Source organism: Pan troglodytes, chromosome 15 (genome assembly GCF_028858775.2).
Source record: "Pan troglodytes isolate AG18354 chromosome 15, NHGRI_mPanTro3-v2.0_pri, whole genome shotgun sequence".
NCBI classification, from domain to species: Eukaryota; Metazoa; Chordata; class Mammalia; order Primates; family Hominidae; genus Pan; species Pan troglodytes.
Genome location: NC_072413.2, coordinates 21,890,860 through 21,916,997, shown reverse-complemented (window position 1 = coordinate 21,916,997; position 26,138 = coordinate 21,890,860). Strand labels below are relative to the sequence as shown.

The window sequence follows — 26,138 nt, the reverse complement described above, 5'->3', positions numbered from 1 at the left end:
GGGACAGGAAAGGGAAACCTGGTAGGAGGAGCAGAAAAAAAAGGTGGGAGAAGGAGAAGTGGAATGGAGAAATGGCGAGCCGGAGGGAAAGAACGTGGCCAGGGCTGCAAAAGCTGCAGCTGGCAGGGCCAGTGGGCGGGGCCTCATCTCCATCTCTAATGGCTGTGAAATGAGGTTAGCTCCATTAGAGGCAGCGAGAGTGTAACGAGATCACACTCATTAGGGCTGGGCCATCCCAGTAATTACCACCACCCTAAACACGCCCGCGCCAGCCGGGCCAACCACACACGGGCTCACAGCAACACACTGAACAGGATACCCTACTACTGAAAGGGAAGCACAGGGCCCACACACGTGTACATGGAGGGCCTGGGAAAATCCAGCCAGGGAGAACAAGCACCTTCACCAACCCCAAAGAAGTACTGGGACAGGGCTACAGCCAGGTTACCAGCTGCCCCACATACAATCAAAAAACAACATACACATACCCCAACACAGGAAATAAGGCATATGGATGAATAATTATTCCATTTCCATTTATTGATACACCCAAAGTGCCAGTCTCAATGATGATCCTCTCAATGGACTCAACTCCATGAGTTCCCCATTCCCTTTTTTTTTTTTTTTTTTCTTTTTTCTGTTTTTGATGTGTTTGTTTTTAGACAGGGTCTCACTCTGTCACCCAGGCTGGAGTGCAGTGGTGCGATCTCGGCTCACTACAACCTCTGCTTCCCGGGTTCAAGCGATTCTTCTGCCTCAGCCTCCTGAGTAGCTGGGATTACAGGTGCATGCCACCACGCCCGGCTCATTTTTTTTGTATTTTTAGTAGAGACAGGGTTTCACTGTGTTGGCCAGGCTGGTCTCAAGCTCCTGACCTCCAATGATCCACCCACCTCGGCCTCCCAAAGTGCTGGAATTATAGGCGCATGCCCCATTCTCTATATGAAGAGACTGAATTGAGACTTTAAGCAACTTACCTGAGGTCATTTACATATTAAGAAACAGAACTAGAATTTGATTCCAGGTCTGTCTGACTCTAAAGGCTGTTGTTGTTTTTTTGTTTTTTGAGACAGGGTCTCCCTCTGTTGGAGGGAGAGTGCTTGTCTGATGAAGTTCATATGCTAATATGGATACACATGTGTAGACCTTCAACTTTAAGAGATGTTGTCACAAATGGGTACACATATCATTCAAAGAACACTACCCGCCATTATCTATCCCTTCCCTCCTGTTCCCACTCCCTCCCTCCCGCTCCTTCCCTTCCTTCACACAGGGCATGGCCAGTGCCCCTGCATGGACTGCAGTGTGAATGACGCACCCTGGAGTTGCACAAAGCAGTGCTCCTCTTCTGGCCCATCTTATACTAAGAAACAAACCAAATGGAAGACAGCCATCTAGCACCTTCAAGTGGAACATGATAGCACATATGCTCAAGGTGACACACAGAGTAATACAATCAGACTCAAAAGACCTCATTCAAAATGCATACCAGCCAGAGTTCAGAAGCTTACAAATTAACCCAAGAGCAGAGGTACTGACATCAGGCTACCTGAGTTCCAATCTCAACTCTACTTCTTTTTAAGCAGGAGATCTTAAAAATTACTTAACCCATCTAAATCAGTCTCCATGTTTGTAAAATAGGAATGAATAGCTACATCTATTGCATCAGATTGAAGTGGAGGATTAGGTGATGTGATACTTGCCGAGGGCCTAGCACGGTGCCTGGCCCATGGCAAACATTTAAAGATGTTAGCTATTTACTATTATTACAATTAGTTTTTGTTGTTGTAATACTATTTAAATGCAGTCATTACATCACACAGGTTCACAGAATAAAATAACCAGAAAGACTTATTTACATACACGGTCACTCAGAATGTTTTCCTTCCGGCCGGGCGCAGTGGCTCACGCCTGTAATCCCAGGCCAAGGTGGGCGGGTCAGGTAGTCAGGAGATAGAGACCATCCTGGACAACATGGTGAAACCCTGTCTCTACTAAAATACAAAAAATTAGCTGCTTGTGGTGGTACGCGCCTGTAATCCCAGCTACTCGGGAGGCTGAGGCAGGGGAATTGCTTGAACCCAGGAGACAGAGATTGCCGTGAGCCGAGATCACACCACTGCACTTCAGCCTGGCAACAGAGACACCATCTCCAAAAAAAAAAAAAGAATGTTTTCCTACCAAGTTCTGGGAGACCAAATTCTTCAGCGGTCCCCCATGCATGCAAGGATCAGATAGGATCCTGATTCTGAATTTAAGGGGACAACTCCCTGAGTGCTCATACAGAAGAAGGGTTCCGAGCTGGTTCGTGATTGTCTAAGCCTGTGGTATGTAGAACGAGAGAACCACATCTAGCAGGATGTGAGTCTCTCCAGTGTACTATAAAATCACATAGATCTGTGCAGCAGAGCAGCTCCACACTGCTGTCCTAACACATCCAACACTTTCCAAGTCATCAAGGGAGATGCCTCCTCTCCTGGACACCCACCCCCATCAGTAGCAGACACTCTGCAGCACACCTCAGCAAATCCATGCAAATGTGAACGTGTGTGGTTTCAGCCTACTGCTTCCCTTCTCCTCCTGTCTGCTCCCTACCACCCCCATCTTCTTCCTGAGCCTACCCTTTTCTCCTCACACCTCACCCAATCTACTCATGCCCACCTTAAGCATCTTGCAAAGTGCAAGAGACAGCCTCCTTGCCACCTCCTTCTCACTGGGGACAGGCCACCATCCCAATCTGGTGCCAGAGCTGGGAGGCCTGGAAAAGATTCAATATATGCAAATCAAGACCTAGCTTCATCTTCCTCTTCACTTCCTTACCTCTCCCTCTCTCCTTCCCTTCTTCTTCCCTCCTCTTCTCTGCCTTAGCAATCTTTCTTTGCCCTTTACAACACTCTTTTTCCTGCTTGTCTCATTCCTGCCATACTCGTTCTTTCTCTCTCTTTTGGACAAAACTTATTTGCACAAAGTAAGCTCTCCTTAAATATTTATAGAAGGGGAAGGGTCTAGAAGAGATAGGTAGAATTAAAAGGGAAGAATCAAAGTACTGTTTGTTTTCTTTTTAAATATAGAAGGTAAGATTTAGAGATAGAATGATAGTTTTAAATGCAGGGATGACTTGGAAAGGATCTCTGGAAAAAAGAAAAAAAGAAGACAGGCAGGGAAAGGCCAGAATAGTTTTGATCCACTTATTAGCTGCTTCTGTCCAAATGTGAGCCTGGGCAAAATTTCTACTCTTTGCTCTGGAATAATGGGTCTCTCTAGACCCAGCAATCAAGAGGGCTAAGTAAGAAGTGAACTCTATGGCTGAGTAGACTAGATTTAAATCCTGGCCGGGTGTGGTGGCTCAGGCCTGTAATCCCAGCACTTTGGGAGGGCGAGGTGGGCAGATCACCTGAGGTTGGGAGTTTGAGACCAGCCTGACCAACATGGAGAAGCTCTGTCTGTACTAAAAATACAAAATTAGCTGGGCATGGTGGAGCCTGCCTATAGTCTCAGCTACTTGGGAGGCTGAGGCAGGAGAATCGCTTGAACCCAGGGGTGGAGTTTGCAGTGAGCCAAGATTGCACCATTGTACTCCAGCCTGGGCAACAAGAGCGAAACTCCGTCTCAAAAAAAAAAAAAAAAAAATCCTGTCCATCTAAGATTCTGCCCTCAGTTGAAAAGGGCAGAGATTAGAGGATGAGTCTTGGTCAAGAAAGGGGTGAACAGAGGCCGGGCGCAGTGGCTCACACCTGTAATCCCAGCACTTGGGGAGGCCAAGGCAGGTGGATCACCTGAGGTCAGGAGTTCGAGACCAGCCTGGCCAACACAGTGAAACCCCGTCTCTACTGAAATACAAAAATTAGCCAGGCCTGGTGGCGTGCACCTGTAATCCCAGCTACTCGGGAGGCTAAGGCAGAGAGAATCACTTGAACCTGGGAGGTGGAGGTTGCAGTGAGCTGAGATCACACCATTGCACTCCACCCTGGGTGACAGAGCGAGACTCTGTCTCAAAAAAAAAAAAAGAGAAAAAAGAAAAAGGGGTGAACAGAAGGAAAGCTGTCAGCCTCTGTGCAAACACCATGCTCCACTCTGTGATGGGAGACAGCCAAGAGAGAAGGAAAAGAACTACCCTCATTGAACACCCAGCAAATGCACTTTACACGTTACCTATCTGGTCTTCACAACTGAGTAAGGAAAATATCATTATTCTCATTTTCCCAGATAAGGAGACTAAGGCTCAATAAGTAATTTCCCAAAGTTGCACAGCTAGTGAGTGATGGAGCAAGGATTGAACCTGGCTGGCTGTGCGTGGATCCAAAGCCCATGTTCTTCCATTGCCCTAAAAAATAGAGCTCATCTAGTTATAGTTTATTTGCTGTTTATACCAAACAATCCTCCATACTAGGGGTACACACATCTCATCCTTCCTGTTTCTCTTCCCCTTCTCTCCATGGTCACCTCCTCTTGTAATCAACAGGTTGAGACAAAAAGGGGAGGAAGGCGAGGACAGTGAGTATGGAAGGGTGCAATGCCTGAGGCAACAATTTAAGAGAGAGGAATTTTTTTAAAAAGGTCCTAAAATTGACTCTAAGGGAAAGTGGGTAGATTAAACAATTAGAAAAGTGAAAGGCAAAACTGTTAGGAAGGTTGGGCTTGGTGGCTCATGCCTGTAATCCCAGCAGTTTGGGAGGCCAAAGCGGGCAGATTGCTTTAGCCCAGGAATCTAAGACCAGCCTGGGCAACATGGCGAAACCTTGTCTCCACAAAAAATACAAAAATTAGCTGGGCGTGGTGGCACATGCCTGTAGTCCCAGCTACTGGGAGGGAGGCTGAGGTGGGAGGATCACCTAAGTCCAGGAGGCAGAGTCTGCAGTGAGACAAGATGGTGACACTGCACTCCAGCCTGGGAGACCCAGCGAGACCCTGTCTCAAAAAATGAAAAACAACTGTTTGGAAGGCCCTGATGTGAAAATCATTGTATGCAAACTTGATGGTGCCCTGATAGACTTCACTTCGAAAGACTTTGCCATGGAGTTGGGTTTGGAGAAAAAGGAGGAGTTTTGTTTTTTGGAGGGGAGTTAGGGAGGAAAGAGCCAGTCAGGTCCCATTAGTCCTGCCAACTCCTTGGTGATATTCCCTCTGTAACCACTAGGGAGCAGTAGTGTTTCTTTTCCTCTCTTGGTCAGCCAGAGGTGGGAGGGGGCTGTACCAAAGGGAGCCCTGGTCTTGCTGGGGGATGGGAGGAAGCAGCCCTGGTCAGCTTTGCCTCCAGTTCTGCCGGCCAGCCTGAATCCACGACATGGCTCCTCTTCAGTGAGGGGCAGATTCTCTCCTTTCTCAGACTTCAATTTTTTGGTCCTTCCTTTGCCCATGCCCTTTGTCTCTTGTAATTCTCCGGTCCTTAAGTCTCACTATTTCCCCCATCTTGCTCGGTCAGGGCCTGCCTTTTCAGCTTTCCACCTGTGTTTCTGCAACTGTACATCTGAGCCTCTTATCTCTGTCTCATCACATTTCTCTCTCGGCAGCTTTCTGGGTCCTAATGTGTATCTTCCCACCTCCATGGAAGAACATTTGCAGCTCAGTAATTACGACTGTATATATTTTTTTGTTTGTAGGGCATTAACTCCCTGGCTGAGCCTTGAAAGTTGCACTTCCATCCTTCCTTTCTCATCCTGAGAAGTAAACAGAGACCTGGGTCTGGACAGAGGAAGAGGGCAATAGCAAAAGGAAAAAATGTCTTCTATTTCTCCACACCTTTCTCTCCATCTTCATCTTCCTCCCCTCCTCAGCCTTGTGACGAAACAGTGCATTAGGGGAGGAGGATAGAATGAAGGGGCAGCAGGGAACTCTGGAGACTAAGGGCCATTTTGGAGCTGCAAGATTCATCTCAGGGGATGACTACACCCTCAGAACTCTCCGCCCTCCCTTGGCTCCAGGCCTCCCTCCTCCCATCCCCCTCAGTGGCAGCAGCCTTGTAATTTAAAGCTCTCTCTGTCGCCTCTAATGTGATCCTCTCGTTTTATTGACTCTTTCTGCCGTCTGTGGCGCCCCTTCACATCAATCTCCTCTCTAATCACACGACCGCCACTGCCTGCTCTGTCTCCCCTAACCCCTCTCCTTCACAGAGGCCCCCAGCCCTTGCCTCTACCCAGGTCTTCCCTGACCGTCCCCAACCTCCACCCTACACCAGATCCACCCTCTTCCTCCTTCCTCCTCTTGCCTCCTTCAGAGGCAGCAATGTCAGGGCCTTTCAGGGGTCGCCTTGTCTCTTTACCCACATCTGAGATGTGTCCGCAGGGATAGGGGATGCCCTTAAGGAAAGCCGGGAACTAAAGGGAAGAATGGCGATGGGTCTGAGGATGAGCAAGAATCTTGGTCTTGGGGGTGGCAGGAGGGGATGACTCTTAGGCCTGTCCGTTTCTGCACTGTCTCCAGTTCAAGGTAGGAAGGGCAAAGAAAGGGACCTAGCGATTCTGAGAGGGAAGGAAGGAAAGATGGAGGAGTGAAAATGCAATGAGGGGAAAAAAAGCGAAAAAATAATCGCTGCAGCTAAAGGTTTGTAATAAATAGTGGGTGATGGGAGAAGCTCCGAGAAGAAAGGGGGATGGGGAGTTGGGGTTGGGGGAGGATGTACTGAGGCAGAGATATATTTGCAATTGAAATTCTTTCCTAAAGAGGAGGAGGGTTAGGTTGGGAGGTGGGGAAGAGATTTGCAATTTTAAATAGCTGCCAACCTACCCTCGGCCGATCAGAGTCTCACCTACAAGCTAGCCAAAAGCTAAGCTCCTTTGGTTTCTAGCTAGGAATCAGCTATGTCTTTTTCCAGTTCTAGGAAATAGATGTTTTTGAGAGAGGATCTGGGAGTTACTGCAGGATTTGGGGCTTAGGTCTGCCTAGCCCTACTCTGAGCTGTGATCGAGCGTGGTGAGTCAGGAGCCAGGAAGCAGCTGGTAGGCTTAGGGAGGGTGAGCTGTAGCACTTGGGCCGGCTGGGAGAGAGCACACACCTGTGTCCAGCCCTTGGCGGCAGGGCCCAGGACAGGGCCTCTTGCCCAGTCAGTTATTCCTACCAGGGGTAGTGGAAGGGTGGTGTGGCCCACCCTGTGGGTGACGATGGAATAACAGACCCTCACAAACCAGCACCCTTACCCCTCTCCCCCACCGTGGATTCTGTAGGAGGAATACCTTTCTCCCTCAACTTGAGGGCTTCTGCTTTCTGGTTATCGAGAAATCGGCTCCCCTCAGTCCAGTTCCTTCACTCCCCTTTTGGTTCTCCGACTCCCCCGACCTCCCCATCCCTTCCACCCCTTTCCCAGGTGCTGATTTGCATTTTCATTACCATGCTAATCCCATTCCACTCAGCATTCCTTAATGGCTCTGACTTCATGTCTGGCTAGAACCCCAGGAGGAGGGAAGCTACAATGGGGCCTTCAGGTTGGGTGGGGCCAGACTGAGGACCCATTCCAAATAAAAAAATCTGAAGGTGAGGGTTAGAGGTAGCCCAGGAAAAGAGAGGCCACGCCCCTCGCCCCTTACACGAAGCACTCTGGCCTGAAGCACTACCAGTTTAATCACTAGAGATCTGCTAATACGAGAGCTAGAGAGGACGTAGATGGGCCAACTGGGACCTTGGGGGAAGTATAGGATGGAGAGTCATGGGAATTGGTGAGTTTGAGAGGGAGGTTCCTGATTTAGGAAAAAAAAAAAAAAAAGGATGGGAGCCTTGGTGCTTCTGTCAGCTGGAGGCAGCCCAGGAATCCTCATTTCTTTCTTTCTGTTTTTTTGGTGAGACGGAGTTTCATTCTTGTTGCCCAGGCTGAAGTACGATGGTGCAGTCCCGGCTCACTGCAACCTCTGCCTCCCAGTTTCAAGCTGTTCTCCTGCCTCAGCCTCCTGAGTAGCTGGGATTACAGGCATGCACCACCACGCCCAACTAATTTCTTTGTATTTTTAGTAGAGACAGGGTTTCACCATGTTGGCCAGGCTGGTCTCAAACTCCTGACCTCAGGTGATCTGCCTGCCTCGGCCTCCCAAAGTGCTGGGATTACAGATGTAAGCCACCGTGCCCAGACTGGAATCCTCATTTCTAGTCCTTTGGAGTCTCATTTTGCCTGTATTGTGTCCAAGGGACAGTCTAGCTGGGTGGAGGAGTCTAGACCACAACTTTGGGGTTTACTCAGTGCCTCATCAGTCCATTTCTAGTTTCACTATCTTGGAGCTGTGTGACCCTCAGTAGCTCACTTAACATCTCTGTTTCTTGGATGCCCCATCCGTAAAATAAGGTTGCTGTGAGATTAAATGAGATGATTAACATAAAGCATTTAACATAGTGCCAGGACCATGGTATATGTACCTACATAACTATTAGTAATATTATTACTATTACTTATTATTTGTTACCTCTTTTGGGAGGAAGAGGAGGCAACCGACTAGCTGTTATCTTTCAACTGACCAGAGAAGCTCCCATCTGTTCCACATGCTGTGACCAGAGATGGATCTGGAAGGCATTGGAGAGAAGCATGGTGCCTGCATGCCAGGGGAAATCAATTATGCCCTATCTCTGGCAAGACTTAGGGAATTTACCTCATCAGGGTATGGAAAATCTGAGGGTCTTTCCTAGAATTCTGCCATTCAAAAGATACTGACTGTGGCAGGCATTGTTTTCTGTGCTAAAGATAGAGCAAAAACTAAAGCCCCCATTCTGGCTGCTGGATAGAGAGAAAATACACTGTAGCGGGCAGTAGTGGAAGTGGGAGGCCAGTGTGGCATCTGTTGTGTTAGTCCAGGAAAGAGATGATAATGGCCTGCCTTCTGTGCTGCCTGGATTTCAGCGGGCCCCAGGATGGTGTTAGTGAAGGAGATAAATGGAGGGATTGACATGTTTTAGAGGTTGCTGTTGAAGTGGATATGTCCAGTAGGTGAGGGCAAGATAAAACTTTGGGTTTTTAGTCTAAGCCACTGGATAAATGTCGGTACCAACTTTTGAGATAGGAAAGATGGGGAGGAGCAGGTTCAGGGGACAAATAAAGAGTTCTAGGCTGGGCGCTGTGGCTCACACCTATAATCCTAGCACTTTGGGAGGCCGAGGTGGGTGGATCACTTGAGGTCGGGAGTTAGAGACCAGCCTGACCAACATGGAGAAACCCCGTCTCTACTAAAAATACAAAATTAGTCAGGTGTGGTGGCACAAGCCTGTAATCCCAGCTACTCAGGAGGCTGAGGCAGGAGAATCACTTGAACCCAGGAGGTGGAGGTTGCGGTGAGCCGAGATCACGCCATTGCACCCCATCCTGGGCAACAAGAGCAAAACTCCATCTCAAAAAAAAATTAATTAATAAAATAAAATAAAATAAAATAAAATAAATAAAATGAAGAGTTCTGATGTTGGACATATTAAGTTGTGAAGCATGTTAGACACTAAGTGAAATTTCAGGTTAGCAAAGTGGTGTCTGAGTCTGGTGTTCAGGGAAGAGGATGGGGCAGGAGTATCCAGAGATCCAGCTGCCCAGCTGGGGTCCCTGCAGCCTCACAGCACTGCTCTCTCCTTGTCTCCCTACAGGGTACTGGCTGTCACGCTGACATGAGCCCCCAGCACTCCTCCGTCTACCATGGCCACCCTTAACTCAGCCTCTACCACTGGTACCACCCCCTCCCCTGGGCACAATGCCCCGTCCCTGCCTTCGGACACCTCCTCCTCCAGCACCCCCTCTGATCCTGTCACCAAAGATCCCCCTGCTGCCTCCTCCACCTCTGAGAACATGAGGTCCTCAGAGCCAGGGGGACAGCTCCTGGAGTCGGGCTGTGGCCTCGTCCCACCAAAGGAGATTGGGGAGCCCCAGGAAGGGCCTGACCGTGGTCACTTCCCACCAAATGACCCAGGGGTGGAAAAGGACAAGGAGCAGGAGAAGGAAGAAGAAGGGCTCCCTCCCATGGACCTAAGCAACCACTTATTCTTCACAGCTGGAGGTGAGGCCTACCTAGTGGCCAAGCTGTCCCTGCCAGGTGGCAGTGAACTCCTGTTACCAAAGGGCTTCCCCTGGGGTGAGGCGGGCATCAAGGAAGAGCCCAGTCTGCCCTTCCTTGCCTACCCACCCCCCTCACACCTCACTGCCCTTCACATCCAACATGGCTTTGACCCAATCCAAGGCTTTAGCTCTTCTGACCAAATTCTGTCCCATGATACCTCAGCACCATCTCCGGCTGCCTGTGAGGAAAGGCATGGAGCTTTCTGGAGCTACCAACTGGCTCCAAATCCACCCGGAGATCCCAAAGATGGCCCCATGGGGAACAGCGGGGGCAACCACGTGGCAGTCTTCTGGCTCTGCCTTCTGTGCCGCCTGGGTTTCAGCAAGCCCCAGGCCTTTATGGATCACACACAGTCTCATGGGGTGAAGCTAACCCCTGCCCAATATCAGGGCCTGTCAGGTAGCCCAGCTGTGCTCCAGGAGGGAGATGAAGGCTGCAAGGCCCTCATAAGCTTTCTGGAGCCAAAACTCCCTGCTCGCCCCTCTTCTGACATACCCCTTGACAATAGCAGCACAGTAAACATGGAGGCGAATGTGGCCCAGACAGAGGATGGCCCCCCTGAGGCAGAAGTCCAGGCCCTTATCCTCCTGGATGAAGAAGTTATGGCCCTCAGCCCACCCTCTCCACCCACAGCCACCTGGGACCCCAGCCCAACCCAAGCCAAAGAATCGCCAGTGGCAGCAGGCGAGGCAGGGCCAGATTGGTTCCCTGAGGGGCAAGAAGAGGATGGAGGGCTCTGCCCCCCACTCAACCAAAGCTCACCCACCTCCAAGGAGGGGGGCACTCTCCCTGCCCCAGTGGGCTCCCCCGAAGACCCCAGTGACCCACCCCAGCCCTATCGCCTAGCTGATGACTACACCCCAGCCCCTGCAGCCTTCCAGGGCCTCAGCCTGTCCAGCCACATGTCCCTGCTCCACTCACGCAACTCCTGCAAGACACTCAAGTGTCCCAAGTGCAACTGGCACTACAAGTACCAGCAGACCCTGGATGTGCACATGCGAGAGAAGCACCCTGAGAGCAACAGTCACTGCAGCTACTGCAGTGCTGGGGGCGCCCACCCCCGCCTTGCTCGTGGAGAGAGCTACAACTGTGGCTACAAACCCTACCGCTGTGACGTCTGCAACTACTCTACAACCACCAAAGGCAACCTCAGCATCCATATGCAGTCTGACAAGCACCTGGCCAACCTGCAGGGCTTCCAGGCGGGCCCTGGTGGGCAGGGAAGTCCACCAGAGGCATCACTCCCACCCTCCGCAGGAGACAAAGAGCCTAAGACCAAATCATCCTGGCAGTGCAAGGTGTGCAGCTACGAGACAAACATCTCCCGCAACCTGCGCATCCATATGACCTCTGAGAAGCACATGCAGAATGTCCTAATGCTGCACCAGGGGCTGCCGCTGGGCCTGCCACCTGGATTGATGGGGCCAGGCCCTCCTCCCCCACCAGGGGCTACCCCCACTAGCCCCCCTGAACTCTTCCAGTACTTTGGGCCCCAGGCCCTAGGGCAGCCTCAGACTCCCTTGGCTGGCCCGGGGCTGAGGCCAGACAAGCCCCTGGAAGCCCAGCTACTTCTCAATGGTTTCCACCACCTAGGAGCACCTGCCCACAAGTTCCCCACATCCGGTAAGCTTCTGTGCTTCTTCCCTCTTCTCTCCTCCCCAGGGCCAAACTCTATTCCGTGCTTTCTCCCAAGGACCAACTCCCCACTTAGGTAACCATAAGTCCCTCTGAGCACTATCCTACTCATTAACCCACCTCCCCACATAGTGAACCAACCGTGCCCCATTTCTTTCTTGGGCCACTAATCTGTCTCTGTCCTCTAGCCCCTCGAAGCCTATCCCCTGATGCCCACCTGCCTCCAAGTCAGCTCCTGGGTTCCTCATCTGACAGCCTGCCCACCTCACCACCCCCAGACGACAGCCTGTCCCTGAAGGTGTTCCGCTGCCTAGTGTGCCAGGCCTTCAGCACAGACAACCTGGAGCTGCTGCTCTACCACTGCAGCATAGGCCGGAGCCTCCCGGAAGCTGAATGGAAGGAGGTGGCCGGTGACACCCACCGCTGCAAGCTTTGCTGCTATGGCACCCAGCTCAAGGCCAACTTCCAACTCCACCTCAAGACTGACAAACATGCTCAGAAGTACCAGCTGGCAGCCCACCTGCGGGAGGGGGGTGGAGCCATGGGCACCCCTTCCCCAGGGTCCCTGGGAGATGGGGCTCCTTATGGGTCTGTCTCCCCACTACACCTGCGCTGCAACATCTGTGACTTTGAGTCCAACAGCAAGGAGAAGATGCAGCTGCATGCCAGGGGTGCAGCCCACGAAGAAAACAGCCAAATCTATAAGGTGAGGCTGGGTCAGGAAGGGCCATCGGAAGAGGAGAAGGGAATGGGGACAGAGGGAGGAGATGCAGAATAAGAAAGTGATAGAAAAACCCTGGGTGACAAATGGAGAAAAAGGAAAGTATGCACCAGGTAACGACATATGTACCAGGGTAACAAAGTGACAGACATGGAGAAAGAGACCAAAGGATAGTAAACTCTGACAAGTGAAACAGACTTTATTCAGCTCTTCTGGTGTTTGGCCCTGGAGGGAGGGGTGGTATCAGCTCAGTTTGTCATGTCACCAGAGGTTCAAGAGGATGGAACCAGACTCCATTTGCATGCTGGGAGGGAGTCCAGGAGTGGTAGGAGAAAGAGAAAGGGTTGGGGAGAGCAAGCAATAATACTTAGGTGGCCATAGGAGGTAAAGGGGGGGTTTCAGGAGGAGGAAGCGAGGGGTGGGGAGGGGGCTGCTGCTAGTCAGTCTCCCTTAGGGGAGGCAAAGAAGTCCCCTGAGGCTAGGTGCGGTGGCTCACGCCTGTAGTCCCGGCACTTTGGGAGGCCGAGGTGGGAGGATCACTTGAAGTCAGGAGTTCGAGACCAGCCTGGCCAACATGATGAAACCCCATCTCTACTAAAAATACAAAAATTAGCCGGGTGTGGTGCGCATGCCTGTAATCCCAGCTACTTGGGAGGCTGAGGCATAAGAATCACTGAACCCAGGAGGTAGAGGCTGCAGTGAGTAGAGATCATGCCACTGCACTCCAGCCTGGGCAACAGGGCAAGACTCTATCTAGAAAAAAAAAAAAAAGTCCCCTGAGGTCTGGCATGTCCCTTCCGGGCCTGAGCCAGCCTCTTCCCATGGTTCTAGTTTCTGCTGGACATGGAGGGAGCAGAGGCAGGGGCAGAGCTGGGGCTATACCACTGCCTGTTGTGTGCGTGGGAGACACCCTCCCGCTTGGCTGTGCTGCAACACCTGCACACACCTGCCCACCGCGATGCCCAGGCCCAGAGGCGTCTGCAGCTGCTACAGAATGGCCCAACCGCTGAGGAAGGACTCGCAGCTCTTCAGAGCATCCTGAGCTTCAGCCACGGGCAGCTCCGGACTCCCGGTGAGGAAGAAGGGACTGGAGAATAAGAGCTGGGCAGGGAGGGCAGCAGGATGTGGGGAGCACGGGGGCTGCGGAGTTAGAGATACAAGTAAGGTGAAGCGGGCCTATAGGCCACCTATACTAAATGGGAAGAAGCTGTGAAGGGATAAGACAGAATGAGCGTGTCAGGCACCGTGGAGGCTACCTTGAGTGGAGGGGCAAAGAAGGGCAGGGGCTTTGCTGGGTGGATGACATAGAACAGGAAGAGGGTGAAGAGGAACCACCCAGTGATTCTGAGTAGTGACTAGTGTCCTGGTAATGCTGGAGGGTGGCAGGCTGGAGCTGGGTAGGAAGGAGAGAGAACCTGTTTTGTGCTGGGCCAGGGCTTCTTGGAAGGAGATAGGAGCTGTGGGCATGATCCAAAGGCAGCAGGGATGGGAAGAGGCCCCTGACAAGCTTCCCAGCCTCTTCCTGTCTCCTAGGAGGTCTTCAGCCCTAAGGCTGGGCTTAGAGTCACCCTTAGGCAGCTGAGGTTGTACCAGCAGAGGCCGGGAACAGCCAGCCAGGCACCATTGATCCAGAGGGTACAGGAGAAGAGCCTGCAAGGGGCTGCCAGAGGTGGGCATGGGCGTCGGGCTTTGCAGAGCCAGTGGTGGGCAAGGACGAGGGCATGGGCAGCAGGAGCCAGGAACACGCAGCATTGACTGGTGCTAATTGAATTGCCAATATGCTGGCTGGAGTTAAGTGCCGGAGGGGCCCAGATCAATAGCTAACGATCCTGGCGCAGGGCTGAATGGAGTTAAGGAACTTTAACACTTTAATTAGGCTGCCACCGAAAATAAATTCCTACACATCTGTCAATTCTTACTTGAGTGGTAATCTCCTCTTCCAGCTAGACCTGCCACTTCCTGCTCACTGCAGCAGCTGCTTCCATTCAGCTGAGGCTTCCTTCTTCAGTGCCCCTCCCACTACATTTCTGGGGCTTCCCACTTCCTGGGTCATTTAAGACAGGGAGCTGAGTTTGGTCTTGTTTCTGCTGTCTACTGCTGGACTTCTATAAAAGGACAGGAGCTGGACTCTAATAAAATGATCTCTTAGGCCCTACCAGTTCTAATACTGTAATTTTCCCTCTATCTTCCGTGTGCGTGTTTCTTTTTGTTGGCTTTTCATACTCTCCTACCTGCTGATTGATCCATCCATTTTCTCCTTCATTGACTGGCTGCTTGTCCTGCTTCCTCTGTCCTATGTCCTCCCTTCCCTGATGCCACACCTCTTTAAGCTGACTCTCCCCCCATCCTACACAGGGAAGGCTCCTGTCACCCCCTTAGCTGAGCCACCCACCCCTGAGAAAGATGCCCAGAACAAGACAGAACAATTGGGTGAGTTTTCCCTCCCTTCCCCCAAGCCCTCCTACATTCTGAGACGCTCATGGGACCCTGCAGTAATCCAGGAGCCCAGCAATGTCTGTGCTCAAGGAGCAAAACTGATTAAAGAAAGGGCTCATCGGGGGAAGGGAGGCTGAGCCACGAGAGGCTAAGCACTTCCGCCCTCTTTGAGAACTCAGACCTGACCATCCTACTGACCCGGAGTCAGCCCTTGCCAAGCCTCACCTATCTACTGAGTTTCCTGCCCTTTCCCTAGTGCCCAACTCCCTACCCTGGAAGCTCTCTGCTACAAATCATCTTGAGGGCTGTCACGGTTCCTTAATCTCCTCTTCTTTCATCCTCAGCTTCAGAAGAGACAGAAAACAAGACTGGCCCTTCCAGAGACAGTGCCAACCAGACCACGGTCAGAATTGGGGTAACTGGGAAGAGCTGAAGTGGGGGCCTGGCTTTACTGAGATCTGCTCATATTCTAAAGGCAGACGTAATTTTGTCATGCTTTGACTTATTTCACTCAGAATAGCACAGTTAAGAAATTCCACCCAGATCCAGTTCCACATGTTCAGCACTTTGAGGGGCAGAGCTGGCCCAGCAGGGTCAAGCACAGAGGGAGATGATAGGAGGGAGACAGCAGGAACTTGAGGGAAAGATGAATAAAGGAATTGTGCTGAGAGTAGGAAACAGTGGGGGTACATGCTGGAAGGAGGGGAGGAGAAAGGCAAAAGCAAACAACCAGCTACTGCCCAGCTCTTTATCCCTCAGTTAGGAGCAGAAAGACAAGACACCGGTGTTCCTACCCTACAAAACGCCCTGAGCCTGGATGGAACTGTCCTGGCATCCCCTTACTAAGGGTAGAGGCACCAACCAAATGATTCACGCTGACAGCATGTGCCACAAATCTCTAAATCCCCAGGACTCAGACCTAGGCAGCACCCAGGAATGGCAGCTCTGTGTTCTGAGGGGATTCCCAGCCTCTGGTTTGAGATGCCATCCTGTGCCTCACAGCTCTCCAAACTGGAATACAATATGTAACATTTATTGTTATTGCAATACGCAGTGTTACTGCATTACTGCAAGCTGAAGTAATGCCTTATGTCCTCAGCATCTTTTCTTCCTAACTCCTGCTCCCGCCAACAGACCTCTTCCAGATGTCTGCTCCAGGGGCTAGGTGCATTAAGATGAGCATCTGGATCCCCTTCCTTTATGGTCATCCCCTCCCTGACACACAGGCCTGTGCCACTGGTGCCAGCCTGGATGCAGGCTGGGTAGGTCTGGCAGTCAGGTGATGGTGGGGCCTCTGGCAGCCTCACCCCTCTGGAAGTGTGGCTGAGAATGTGCTGAGAGGGCTGGGCCAGAATTTTCCTGGGCCACTGGGGGAGCTGTGGTGTTTATTCACATTAGGAAAAAGAAGAAGGAAAAAGAAAGATGGAAAATAAGGTGGGAGCTGCTGAGCCTGAGGGAGGATGAGCTGGCTTCTGAGCAGACAGGTAGGGCCCCTTTTCAGGTGATGGTTCACAGAGGCAGAGTGGGCAGGGACAAGGGAGCCTCTGGGTCCAGAAAATGCCCAGAGGAAATGGAACCATTTCACAGAGAAGACACGACAGGATAGGATAGGTAAGAGAAGAAAACTAAATCCAAGGTGGGGGCAGTAGGTACAGAGCCATCTGTTAGCTGGAGAGTTGAGGCAGGCAGCAAAGACTGGGAAAGACATACCAAGAAAAGGCAGAGAGGCCAGGATGGTGGAAGAGGGCCAGACAAAGAAGGAGTGCAAGGTAGCGGCCTAAGCTAGGCCTTTGTCCCAATCCAAGGGAAAGTGGGGAGGAGCCAGCTCTCAGGACTGTGGCTGGAGGCTGGGTCTGCTGTAATGCCTTCCTATCTGGCTAGTTCCTCTTAAATTAGGAGTGAGAGGCCAAGTGTGGTGGCTCACGCCTGTAATCCCAGCACTTTGGGAAGCCAAGATGAGTAGATCACCTGGCATCAGGAGTTCAAGACCAACCTGGCCAATGTGGCAAAACCCTGTCTCTACTAAAAAATACAAAAATTAGCTGGGCGTGGTTGCACACGCCTGTAATCCCAGCTGCTTGGGAGGCTGAGGCAGGAGAATCGCTGGAACCTGGAAGGCGGAGGTTGCAGTGAGCCGAGATCACGTCACTGCACTCCGGCCTGGGTGACAGAGCCAGACTCCATCTAAAAAAAAAAAAAAAAAAGGAGTGGGGGCGGGCCAGTGCTGCATCCAAAGGACTATATGATGGTGGGTCCCATCCTTCCCTGACACTTCGTCCACTGCCCATATGTACCCTCCAGGTATACTGCTGTCCATACTGCAGCTTCCTGAGCCCAGAGTCCAGCCAGGTGAGGGCTCATACACTCTCCCAGCATGCAGTGCAGCCCAAGTACAGATGCCCACTGTGCCAGGAACAGCTGGTGGGCCGGCCTGCCCTGCACTTCCACCTTAGCCACCTTCACAACGTGGTGCCCGAGTGCGTTGAGAAGCTGCTGCTTGTAGTGAGTACAGGCTGGGTGAGGACGGTACAACAAGACCTTATTAGGGCTGTGCAGGAGGGGAGGAAGAGGCAGGGGTATTCAGGCAGGTGCATGTGTTGGGGGCAGGGGGCATTCAGGCAAGTGCGTGTGCTGGCTGGGTGAGGACGGTCCGACAAGGCCTTGTTAGGGCCATCCAGGAGGGGAGGAAGAGGCAGGAGTATTCAGGCAAGTGCATGTGTTGGCAACAAAAGCAGCATTTCATGGATTTGAAGTTGGATTTTAGAGAGGGAGACTCAGAACTGAGCTTGTCTAGCTGCCTCTACTTAAGAGATGAGGCAGAGGCTTCTGTTTCACCTCCACTAAGTCCTGAGAAGAGTTGTTGAACAGCAGGTACCAGCCTGCCAGACCAGGTAGCCTCAAAGAATGATGACTTCTGGTTTGGGGAAAGAGGAAGCCAGATAGGAGAGGCAGCAGCCCAGGCTCTCTCATCTGTAGCAAAAGCAGCAATTAGGTGGGAGGTTTGTTCAGACAGGAGGCTGGATCTGTGGAAAGGGATCTCGGCACAAGTACAGGTGTAGGGCAGATGGGTCAGGAGTGGCATAGGGGCGGTGGGGGGTGGTGGTGAAGCCACTAGGCTTTTTCTCATTGCAGGCTACAACTGTAGAAATGACATTTACAACCAAAGTGCTGTCTGGACCCACATTAAGCCCTCTGGACAATGGCCAAGAACCCCCCACTCATGGGCCAGAGCCTACACCGAGCAGAGACCAGGCAGCAGGTAAGGAATGGAACAGCAAACCTCCCAAGGTACCAGGAAAGGGGACTCCATGGGCCAACAAGGTCTGAAGATGACTGAGGCCAAGGTCAACTGCCTTGGTATTGAGTGGGTGGGGTCTGGCTTAAACAAAGTTCCCTCCTCATTGTACTTTCTTCTCTCTCCCCTAGAAGGCCCTAACCTGACCCCAGAAGCCAGTCCAGATCCTCTTCCTGAGCCTCCCCTGGCCTCAGTTGAGGCCCCAGACAAACCCTCGGGAAGCCCTGGCCAACCCCCTTCTCCAGCCCCATCTCCAGTCCCTGAACCTGATGCCCAAGCTGAAGACGTAGCTCCTCCGCCCACCATGGCTGAGGAGGAAGAGGGGACCACTGGGGAGCTCCGCTCTGCAGAGCCAGCTCCAGCTGACTCTCGCCACCCTCTGACCTATCGGAAAACCACCAACTTTGCCCTGGACAAGTTTCTCGACCCTGCCCGGCCCTATAAGTGCACTGTGTGTAAGGAGTCCTTCACCCAGAAGAATATTCTGTTGGTTCATTATAATTCTGTCTCCCACCTTCACAAGATGAAGAAGGCTGCCATTGACCCCTCTGCCCCTGCACGGGGAGAGGCCGGTGCCCCACCCACCACCACTGCTGCCACAGACAAGCCCTTTAAGTGCACAGTCTGCAGAGTCTCCTACAACCAGAGCTCCACCCTGGAGATCCACATGCGGTCAGTTCTGCATCAGACTCGCTCTCGGGGAACCAAGACTGATTCCAAGATTGAAGGGCCAGAACGCAGCCAAGAAGAGCCCAAGGAAGGCGAGACAGAGGGGGAGGTGGGCACTGAGAAGAAGGGCCCTGACACCAGTGGCTTCATATCTGGATTGCCTTTCCTGTCCCCTCCCCCACCTCCCTTGGACCTGCACCGATTCCCAGCCCCTCTCTTCACCCCACCAGTCCTGCCCCCCTTCCCTCTGGTGCCCGAATCACTGCTTAAGCTCCAGCAGCAGCAGCTGCTCCTGCCCTTCTACCTCCATGATCTCAAGGTGGGGCCCAAGCTGACACTAGCTGGGCCTGCACCTGTGCTGTCCCTGCCAGCTGCCACTCCTCCTCCTCCACCCCAACCTCCCAAGGCTGAGCTGGCTGAGCGGGAGTGGGAGCGGCCCCCCATGGCCAAAGAGGGTAATGAGGCAGGGCCTTCCTCACCCCCCGACCCATTGCCCAACGAGGCTGCCCGCACTGCAGCCAAAGCCCTTCTAGAAAACTTTGGCTTTGAGCTGGTGATCCAGTACAATGAAGGGAAGCAAGCTGTGCCCCCTCCCCCTACCCCACCCCCACCTGAGGCCCTCGGGGGTGGGGACAAGCTGGCCTGTGGGGCCTGTGGGAAACTCTTCTCCAATATGCTTATCCTCAAGACACACGAGGAACATGTCCACCGCCGCTTTCTGCCCTTTGAAGCCCTGAGCCGTTATGCTGCTCAGTTTCGAAAGAGCTATGACAGCCTATACCCGCCCCTTGCAGAGCCTCCCAAACCTCCTGATGGGTCTCTGGATTCACCTGCTCCCCATCTGGGCCCACCCTTCCTGGTCCCAGAGCCTGAGGCAGGGGGGACCCGTGCCCCTGAAGAGCGAAATCGAGCAGGGGGACACTGGCCCATAGAGGAGGAAGAAAGCTCCAGAGGGAATCTTCCTCCCCTGGTGCCTGCCGGCCGCCGGTTCTCCAGAACCAAGTTCACAGAGTTCCAGACCCAAGCCCTGCAGTCTTTCTTTGAGACTAGTGCCTACCCCAAAGACGGAGAGGTGGAGCGACTCGCAAGTCTGTTGGGTCTGGCTAGCCGTGTGGTGGTGGTGTGGTTCCAGAATGCCCGCCAGAAAGCACGCAAAAATGCCTGTGAGGGTGGGTCCGTGCCAACCGGAGGAGGCACTGGCGGAGCCTCCGGCTGCAGGCGTTGCCACGCCACTTTCTCCTGTGTTTTTGAGTTGGTGCGCCACCTCAAGAAGTGCTATGATGACCAGACCCTTGAAGAGGAGGAGGAAGAGGCAGAGAGAGGGGAAGAGGAGGAAGAGGTGGAAGAAGAAGAAGTAGAGGAGGAACAGGGCCTTGAACCTCCAGCAGGGCCTGAGGGCCCATTACCAGAGCCTCCAGATGGGGAGGAGCTGAGCCAAGCAGAGGCAACAAAGGCAGGAGGCAAAGAGCCTGAAGAGAAGGCTACTCCATCACCTTCCCCAGCCCATACCTGTGACCAGTGTGCCATTTCTTTCTCCAGCCAGGACCTCCTGACCAGTCACCGCCGACTACATTTCCTGCCATCTCTGCAGCCCAGTGCTCCCCGCCAACTCCTAGATCTGCCCTTGCTGGTGTTTGGGGAGAGAAACCCCCTGGTGGCAGCCACCTCACCAATGCCAGGTCCACCTCTCAAACGGAAGCATGAGGACGGCAGCTTGTCTCCCACAGGCAGTGAAGCAGGGGGAGGAGGGGAGGGCGAGCCCCCCAGGGACAAGCGCCTGCGCACCACCATCTTGCCTGAGCAGCTAGAGATCCTGTACCGTTGGTACATGCAGGATTCCAACCCAACACGCAAGATGCTCGACTGCATCTCCGAGGAGGTGGGGCTCAAAAAGCGAGTGGTACAGGTCTGGTTCCAGAATACCAGGGCCCGGGAGAGGAAAGGCCAGTTTCGAAGCACCCCTGGGGGGGTGCCTAGTCCAGCAGTGAAACCGCCTGCCACAGCCACCCCTGCATCCTTGCCCAAGTTCAACCTCTTATTAGGCAAGGTAGATGATGGCACTGGGAGGGAAGCCCCAAAGAGGGAAGCACCTGCTTTTCCCTACCCCACTGCCACGCTTGCTTCTGGGCCCCAGCCTTTCCTACCACCTGGGAAAGAGGCCACCACCCCAACACCAGAGCCACCTCTACCTCTCCTACCTCCCCCTCCACCCAGTGAGGAAGAGGGCCCAGAGGAACCACCTAAAGCTTCTCCAGAGAGTGAGGCTTGCAGTCTGTCTGCAGGAGATCTGAGCGATTCATCTGCTTCCAGCCTAGCTGAACCAGAATCCCCTGGGGCTGGAGGGACCAGTGGGGGGCCTGGAGGTGGGACTGGGGTTCCAGATGGAATGGGGCAGCGGCGCTACAGGACCCAGATGAGCAGCCTGCAGCTGAAGATCATGAAAGCCTGCTATGAAGCTTACCGCACCCCCACCATGCAGGAGTGTGAGGTGCTGGGAGAGGAGATTGGGCTGCCCAAGAGAGTCATCCAGGTCTGGTTCCAGAATGCTCGTGCCAAGGAAAAGAAGGCCAAACTACAGGGGACAGCCGCTGGGAGCACTGGGGGCAGCAGTGAGGGCCCCTTAGCAGCCCAGCGCACTGACTGCCCCTATTGTGATGTCAAGTATGATTTCTATGTCTCCTGCCGAGGCCATCTCTTTTCCCGTCAGCACCTGGCCAAGCTCAAGGAGGCGGTTCGAGCCCAGCTGAAGAGTGAAAGCAAGTGCTACGACTTGGCCCCAGCACCTGAGGCTCCCCCAGCTCTCAAGGCCCCACCTGCCACCACACCTGCCTCCATGCCCCTCGGGGCTGCCCCAACCTTGCCTCGCCTGGCGCCGGTCCTCTTATCTGGCCCAGCTCTGGCTCAGCCCCCGCTGGGCAACTTAGCTCCTTTCAATTCAGGTGAGTAGGGAGGCTGGGAGGAGCTGGACTTCAGAGAACATCCCCCTCTAATGACATGCCCTTCCTTTTCCTCCCTGATTCTTCCCATGCCCAATCTCCTGTGGCCTTCCTTTGCGTCAGGCTCTTGGGGGAAAGGAGGGAGGGAAGGGGCATGGAAATCCGGTGCTGGGAACGGGTGCGTGTGGCTGGAGGTGGCCTATGGCAGGAAGAATGATGGGACAGGAGATGGCTAATCCTTCATCCTTCCTTTCACCTTCCTAGGCCCGGCAGCCTCCTCAGGCCTCCTCGGCCTCGCCACTTCGGTCCTGCCTACCACCACAGTGGTCCAGACTGCTGGCCCAGGCCGCCCCTTACCTCAGAGACCCATGCCCGACCAAACCAACACCTCCACAGCAGGCACCACTGACCCTGTCCCAGGCCCTCCTACTGAGCCCTTGGGGGACAAGGTTTCCAGTGAGCGAAAGCCAGTTGCAGGCCCCACCAGCTCCTCCAATGATGCCCTCAAGAACCTCAAAGCATGGAAGACCACTGTCCCAGCCCTGTTGGGGGGCCAGTTCCTGCCCTTTCCATTGCCCCCTGCTGGGGGAACAGCACCACCAGCTGTCTTTGGCCCCCAGCTACAGGGGGCCTACTTCCAACAGCTCTATGGCATGAAGAAGGGGCTATTTCCCATGAACCCCATGATACCTCAGACCCTCATTGGGCTGCTCCCCAATGCCCTCCTCCAGCCGCCACCCCAGCCCCCTGAGCCCACAGCCACAGCACCTCCAAAGCCTCCTGAACTGCCTGCTCCAGGGGAGGGGGAAGCTGGTGAGGTTGATGAGCTGCTGACAGGCAGCACTGGCATCTCCACCGTGGATGTAACCCATCGCTACCTGTGCCGCCAGTGCAAGATGGCATTTGACGGGGAGGCCCCGGCTACTGCCCACCAGAGATCCTTCTGCTTCTTTGGGCGGGGCTCTGGGGGCTCCATGCCACCCCCATTGCGGGTGCCCATCTGCACCTACCACTGCCTGGCATGTGAGGTGCTGCTGAGTGGGCGTGAAGTCCTAGCCTCCCACCTGCGCTCCTCGGCCCACAGGCGCAAGGCAGCCCCACCTCAAGGGGGCCCACCCATCTCCATCACCAACGCCGCCACTGCTGCCTCGGCTGCTGTGGCTTTTGCCAAAGAGGAAGCAAGATTACCTCACACGGACTCCAACCCAAAAACTACGACTACCTCTACACTTCTAGCTTTATAAACAGATTAACCAAGATGGGGAGAGGGGAGGGCCTCAGGGCTCCCTCTTTTACCCCAAGGGGTGTTTGGTGGGAGCTCAAATCCCTCACCCCACCCCCTGGCCCCGCCCACCTCACAGGAACTGTTCAGTTCCCACCCTCAGTGGGCACCACACACCCCACTTCCAGCAGAGTCCTGCCTCCTCCCAATCCCCACAGACACACACATTGATCCTCATCCTCAGCTCCTTGCAGATGTAGCCCTTGCCCATCTTCACAGACACATACACCCATCTTGGCACCCTGATTATTCATACATGTCTGCCTACCACACACAAAATATATCCTTGGTTCTATCTTCCTTTTCCTCACTGAATTCCCAGCTCCCCATCCCCATAAATGCATACACATACATGCACACACACACGTTATCCCATGATGTTCCACTGAGAAAACACCAAAAAATTTTGAAAAAGAAGATAAAAAGAAGAAACGAAAAAGAAAGCCCAAGGCAAAGAAGGGGGAAGGAAAACAAACTTTGCCACTCTCTCTTCTCCTTCCTAACCCTTTGTCTAGAGCACCACACCGCTCACAAACTCTTTCCAAATGCTCAGTTGGCTCCCAAAGTTGGAGCCTGGCATGGGCAGGGAGCCCACAAAACTCTAACCAAACTGGAGGCTGGCATGGGAGAAGTGCTTCTGGTTCACTCTCCCTACCCTCTCCCTCCTAACCCTCTCCTTGCCTGACAGGGGAGCCCCTGTGGCCTGGACTCTAGGGGATGCCGCCACCAGAAACCCCTCTGCCAATCCCTACCTTGCACCCTGGGAACTGCAGTAACTTATTCTCAAAGGCTTTAAACACAGAGATCCTCTCAGCGGCCGTGGGCCTGCCCCTTGTCCTAGCCCTGCCACGTGAGGGTCCAGCCTCCAGGGACAGGCACTGCCCACCAACGGCAAATCCAAAGTTCTTTTAAAAAAAAACTGAAACACAACCAAAAAAACGAGAGCAAGAGAGAGTATGTGCACACGCGCACAAAAGAGAGAAATGGACACCAGAGGAATGAACTAAAGAAAAACATAAACTTGGAAAATACAGAAAAAAAAAAAAAAAGAAAGAAAACTCCCATCAAACAAGTGTTTTTTTTCCTATTTGTGTCACTCCCTGCTCCCCGTCCCACCCCCACCCCCCCAGTTTAAGGGTTTCTTTAAACCACCTCATCTTTGGAAGACCAAACAGCTTTAGCTCCTTGCTATGGGTCTGGTGGTCCTCGAAGGACTGATGTCAGTGCAACCTTCCCCTGGCTATGCCCAGTCTCCGAGGTGGGAGCTGGCAATATAGGGAGAAGAGCCTGAACTCTGGGGAGAGACATGTCCCAGTTCCCTGAATTGGGTATTTATTAGGACAGGTAATAGCCCTTCATTTCCAGCTATGAGTTAGAAAAGTCAATGTCACCAAAAGTATCTTGGCAGTCCCAGGAAGAAAGGGGTGAGTGGGGTATTTAATTTCTGAATCTGAGATCTGCTTCTCTTTCATCTCCTACCTTTTCCTTGCATTTACTTTTTTCACAAACTCCTAATCCTGTTGCCCTCCCTAGAGGCCCACCTTTGCTGGGTCCCTTGTTCCCTTCCCCCCAGTCTCCTTTTCTTCCCCTTGTCCTCTGCCCTTGCTCCTGCTCCCTCCAGTCCAGCCCAGCCCAGCTTCTCCATTAAGCAGCAGCTGTTGGAGGCATTCCCAAGGGAGTCGGGACCCGTCCATGAGACTCATGGAGTTCTAGAGCTGATACGAATTGAGGGGATGGGGTGGGCAAGGAGATGACTGAAGCACAGGTCAATCTTTGATAGGGTGTTATCACCAAGGGAACCAATAGAACCTAGAAGAATGTTCCGTACCCCTAGGCAAATGGTTTCTGTAGCCATCAGGTGAAAATTCTGGCAACCCTAAAGCCCAGCTAAAGTAGTGTGGGGTAGAGAAGTCCATGTTTTCTTTTAGCAAAGAAAAGTCTGCAAAATTCCTCATCCTCCAGGTAGTTTTTCCTACTACTCTTGTCCCTAAGACCACTTCTCTTTCAAGGTGTTCTCCTTCCATCCTCTCTCCCCTTCAGGCTGTTGCTCTATCATTATCCATTTCATATTCTCATACAAATTCACCCAGCCCTGGGATTTAGGTTTTCTGCTCTATCAGTCACATCACTCTGTGAACATGTTAATACTGAAGCAGTGTCTTACATGCAGACAGAATGGGAGGGGACAGAAAATTCAGCTCAGTCAGTAGCCCCCGTATATTCCGTGAGTCTCACTTCCTGTCCCATTCACTTCTGAAATACTCCAACTCCAACAAATTAGGGGTGGGGTGGAGTTAGTTTTCTAACTAACAGCAAATTAGGTGGAGTTAGTTTTGTAATTCCACCCCAATTTCTGATACCAAAAATGCCAGTCACAGATCTAGGCAACAGGAGAGAAACTGGCCACCGGGTCTTGTGCTCACTGCCACCTTCTTTCCCTGCCTCTCTTGTACCCCTCCCTCCCTGTCCTTTTCTCTCTCCTGTTGAAATTCTGTATATAAAACTATTTTCTTAGCAGCATGTATCTGAGGAAAGAAGATTCTTCACTTGTGCTTTCTGGGAATGTGACTTGTGTATAAAAGTTAGAAACCAAAAACAATTTAGAACAAAAACAAGACAAAGGAAACGTTTTAAAGAAAGCATCGACAAACACCTGGCATGGAATGGTTAGAAGTGTGGTGTGCTGTATCTTAAGGATTTCAGCCAACTTCAGTTTGAACTATGAGTGTTTTCACCGAGAGTTGATGTAACCAGAAATCCCCCCTCCTCTTGTCACGCAACATGTTCTTCTACACCCAACACCCTGGCCTGGCAATACCACGTGCGGTCCCAACAGTAGATATGAGCTGACTCTAAGCAACTGTACTTACCTGGAACCCTGGAATTTGGGGGCAGAAGAGCCGGGCTGACTCTGCTGACTTAGGTCAATTAACATGCTTCCTGAGGGGGCACCATTCCATGTTCCCAGTGGCTGGAAGCATTCCTTCCCAGTCCCTTTCTCACACCAGAAGTCCTTAGCAGCAGCAGTCCTGCTCCAGAGAGCAATGCACAGTGGGCATTCTGGTGGACAGAAGGCTGAGTCAGCACAATCCTTTGCAGAATCCTAGAGGCTAATGCCAAGTCACCAGAATTACATCATGGTACTTCTCCTGTG

The 26,138-nt window shown here is 52.8% G+C and overlaps 1 protein-coding gene across 6 annotated transcripts in view; it reads left to right on the top strand.

The window, feature by feature from the left end:
• Window positions 1–24,051, top strand: part of ZFHX2 (zinc finger homeobox 2) — a 30,883-nt gene extending 6,832 nt beyond the window's left edge. For 2 of the 6 annotated variants that reach the window (XM_063792798.1, XM_016925895.4), the window contains exons 2-10: window positions 9,544–11,633; window positions 11,924–12,351; window positions 13,198–13,438; window positions 14,722–14,796; window positions 15,147–15,205; window positions 17,104–17,304; window positions 17,935–18,061; window positions 18,229–21,705; window positions 21,967–24,009. In XM_063792798.1, the coding sequence (XP_063648868.1) occupies window positions 9,593–11,633; window positions 11,924–12,351; window positions 13,198–13,438; window positions 14,722–14,796; window positions 15,147–15,205; window positions 17,104–17,304; window positions 17,935–18,061; window positions 18,229–21,705; window positions 21,967–22,946 (7,629 nt within the window). In that variant the 5' untranslated portion in view covers window positions 9,544–9,592 and the 3' untranslated portion in view covers window positions 22,947–24,009. Of the gene's footprint in view, window positions 1–9,508; window positions 11,634–11,833; window positions 12,352–13,197; window positions 13,439–14,721; window positions 14,797–15,146; window positions 15,206–17,103; window positions 17,305–17,934; window positions 18,062–18,228; window positions 21,928–21,966 lie in introns of those variants that run through there. The other 4 variants (XM_016925893.4, XM_016925892.4, XM_063792797.1 and 1 more) reach the window with 4 other exon arrangements.
• The last annotated feature ends 2,087 nt before the right edge of the window (window positions 24,052–26,138 follow it).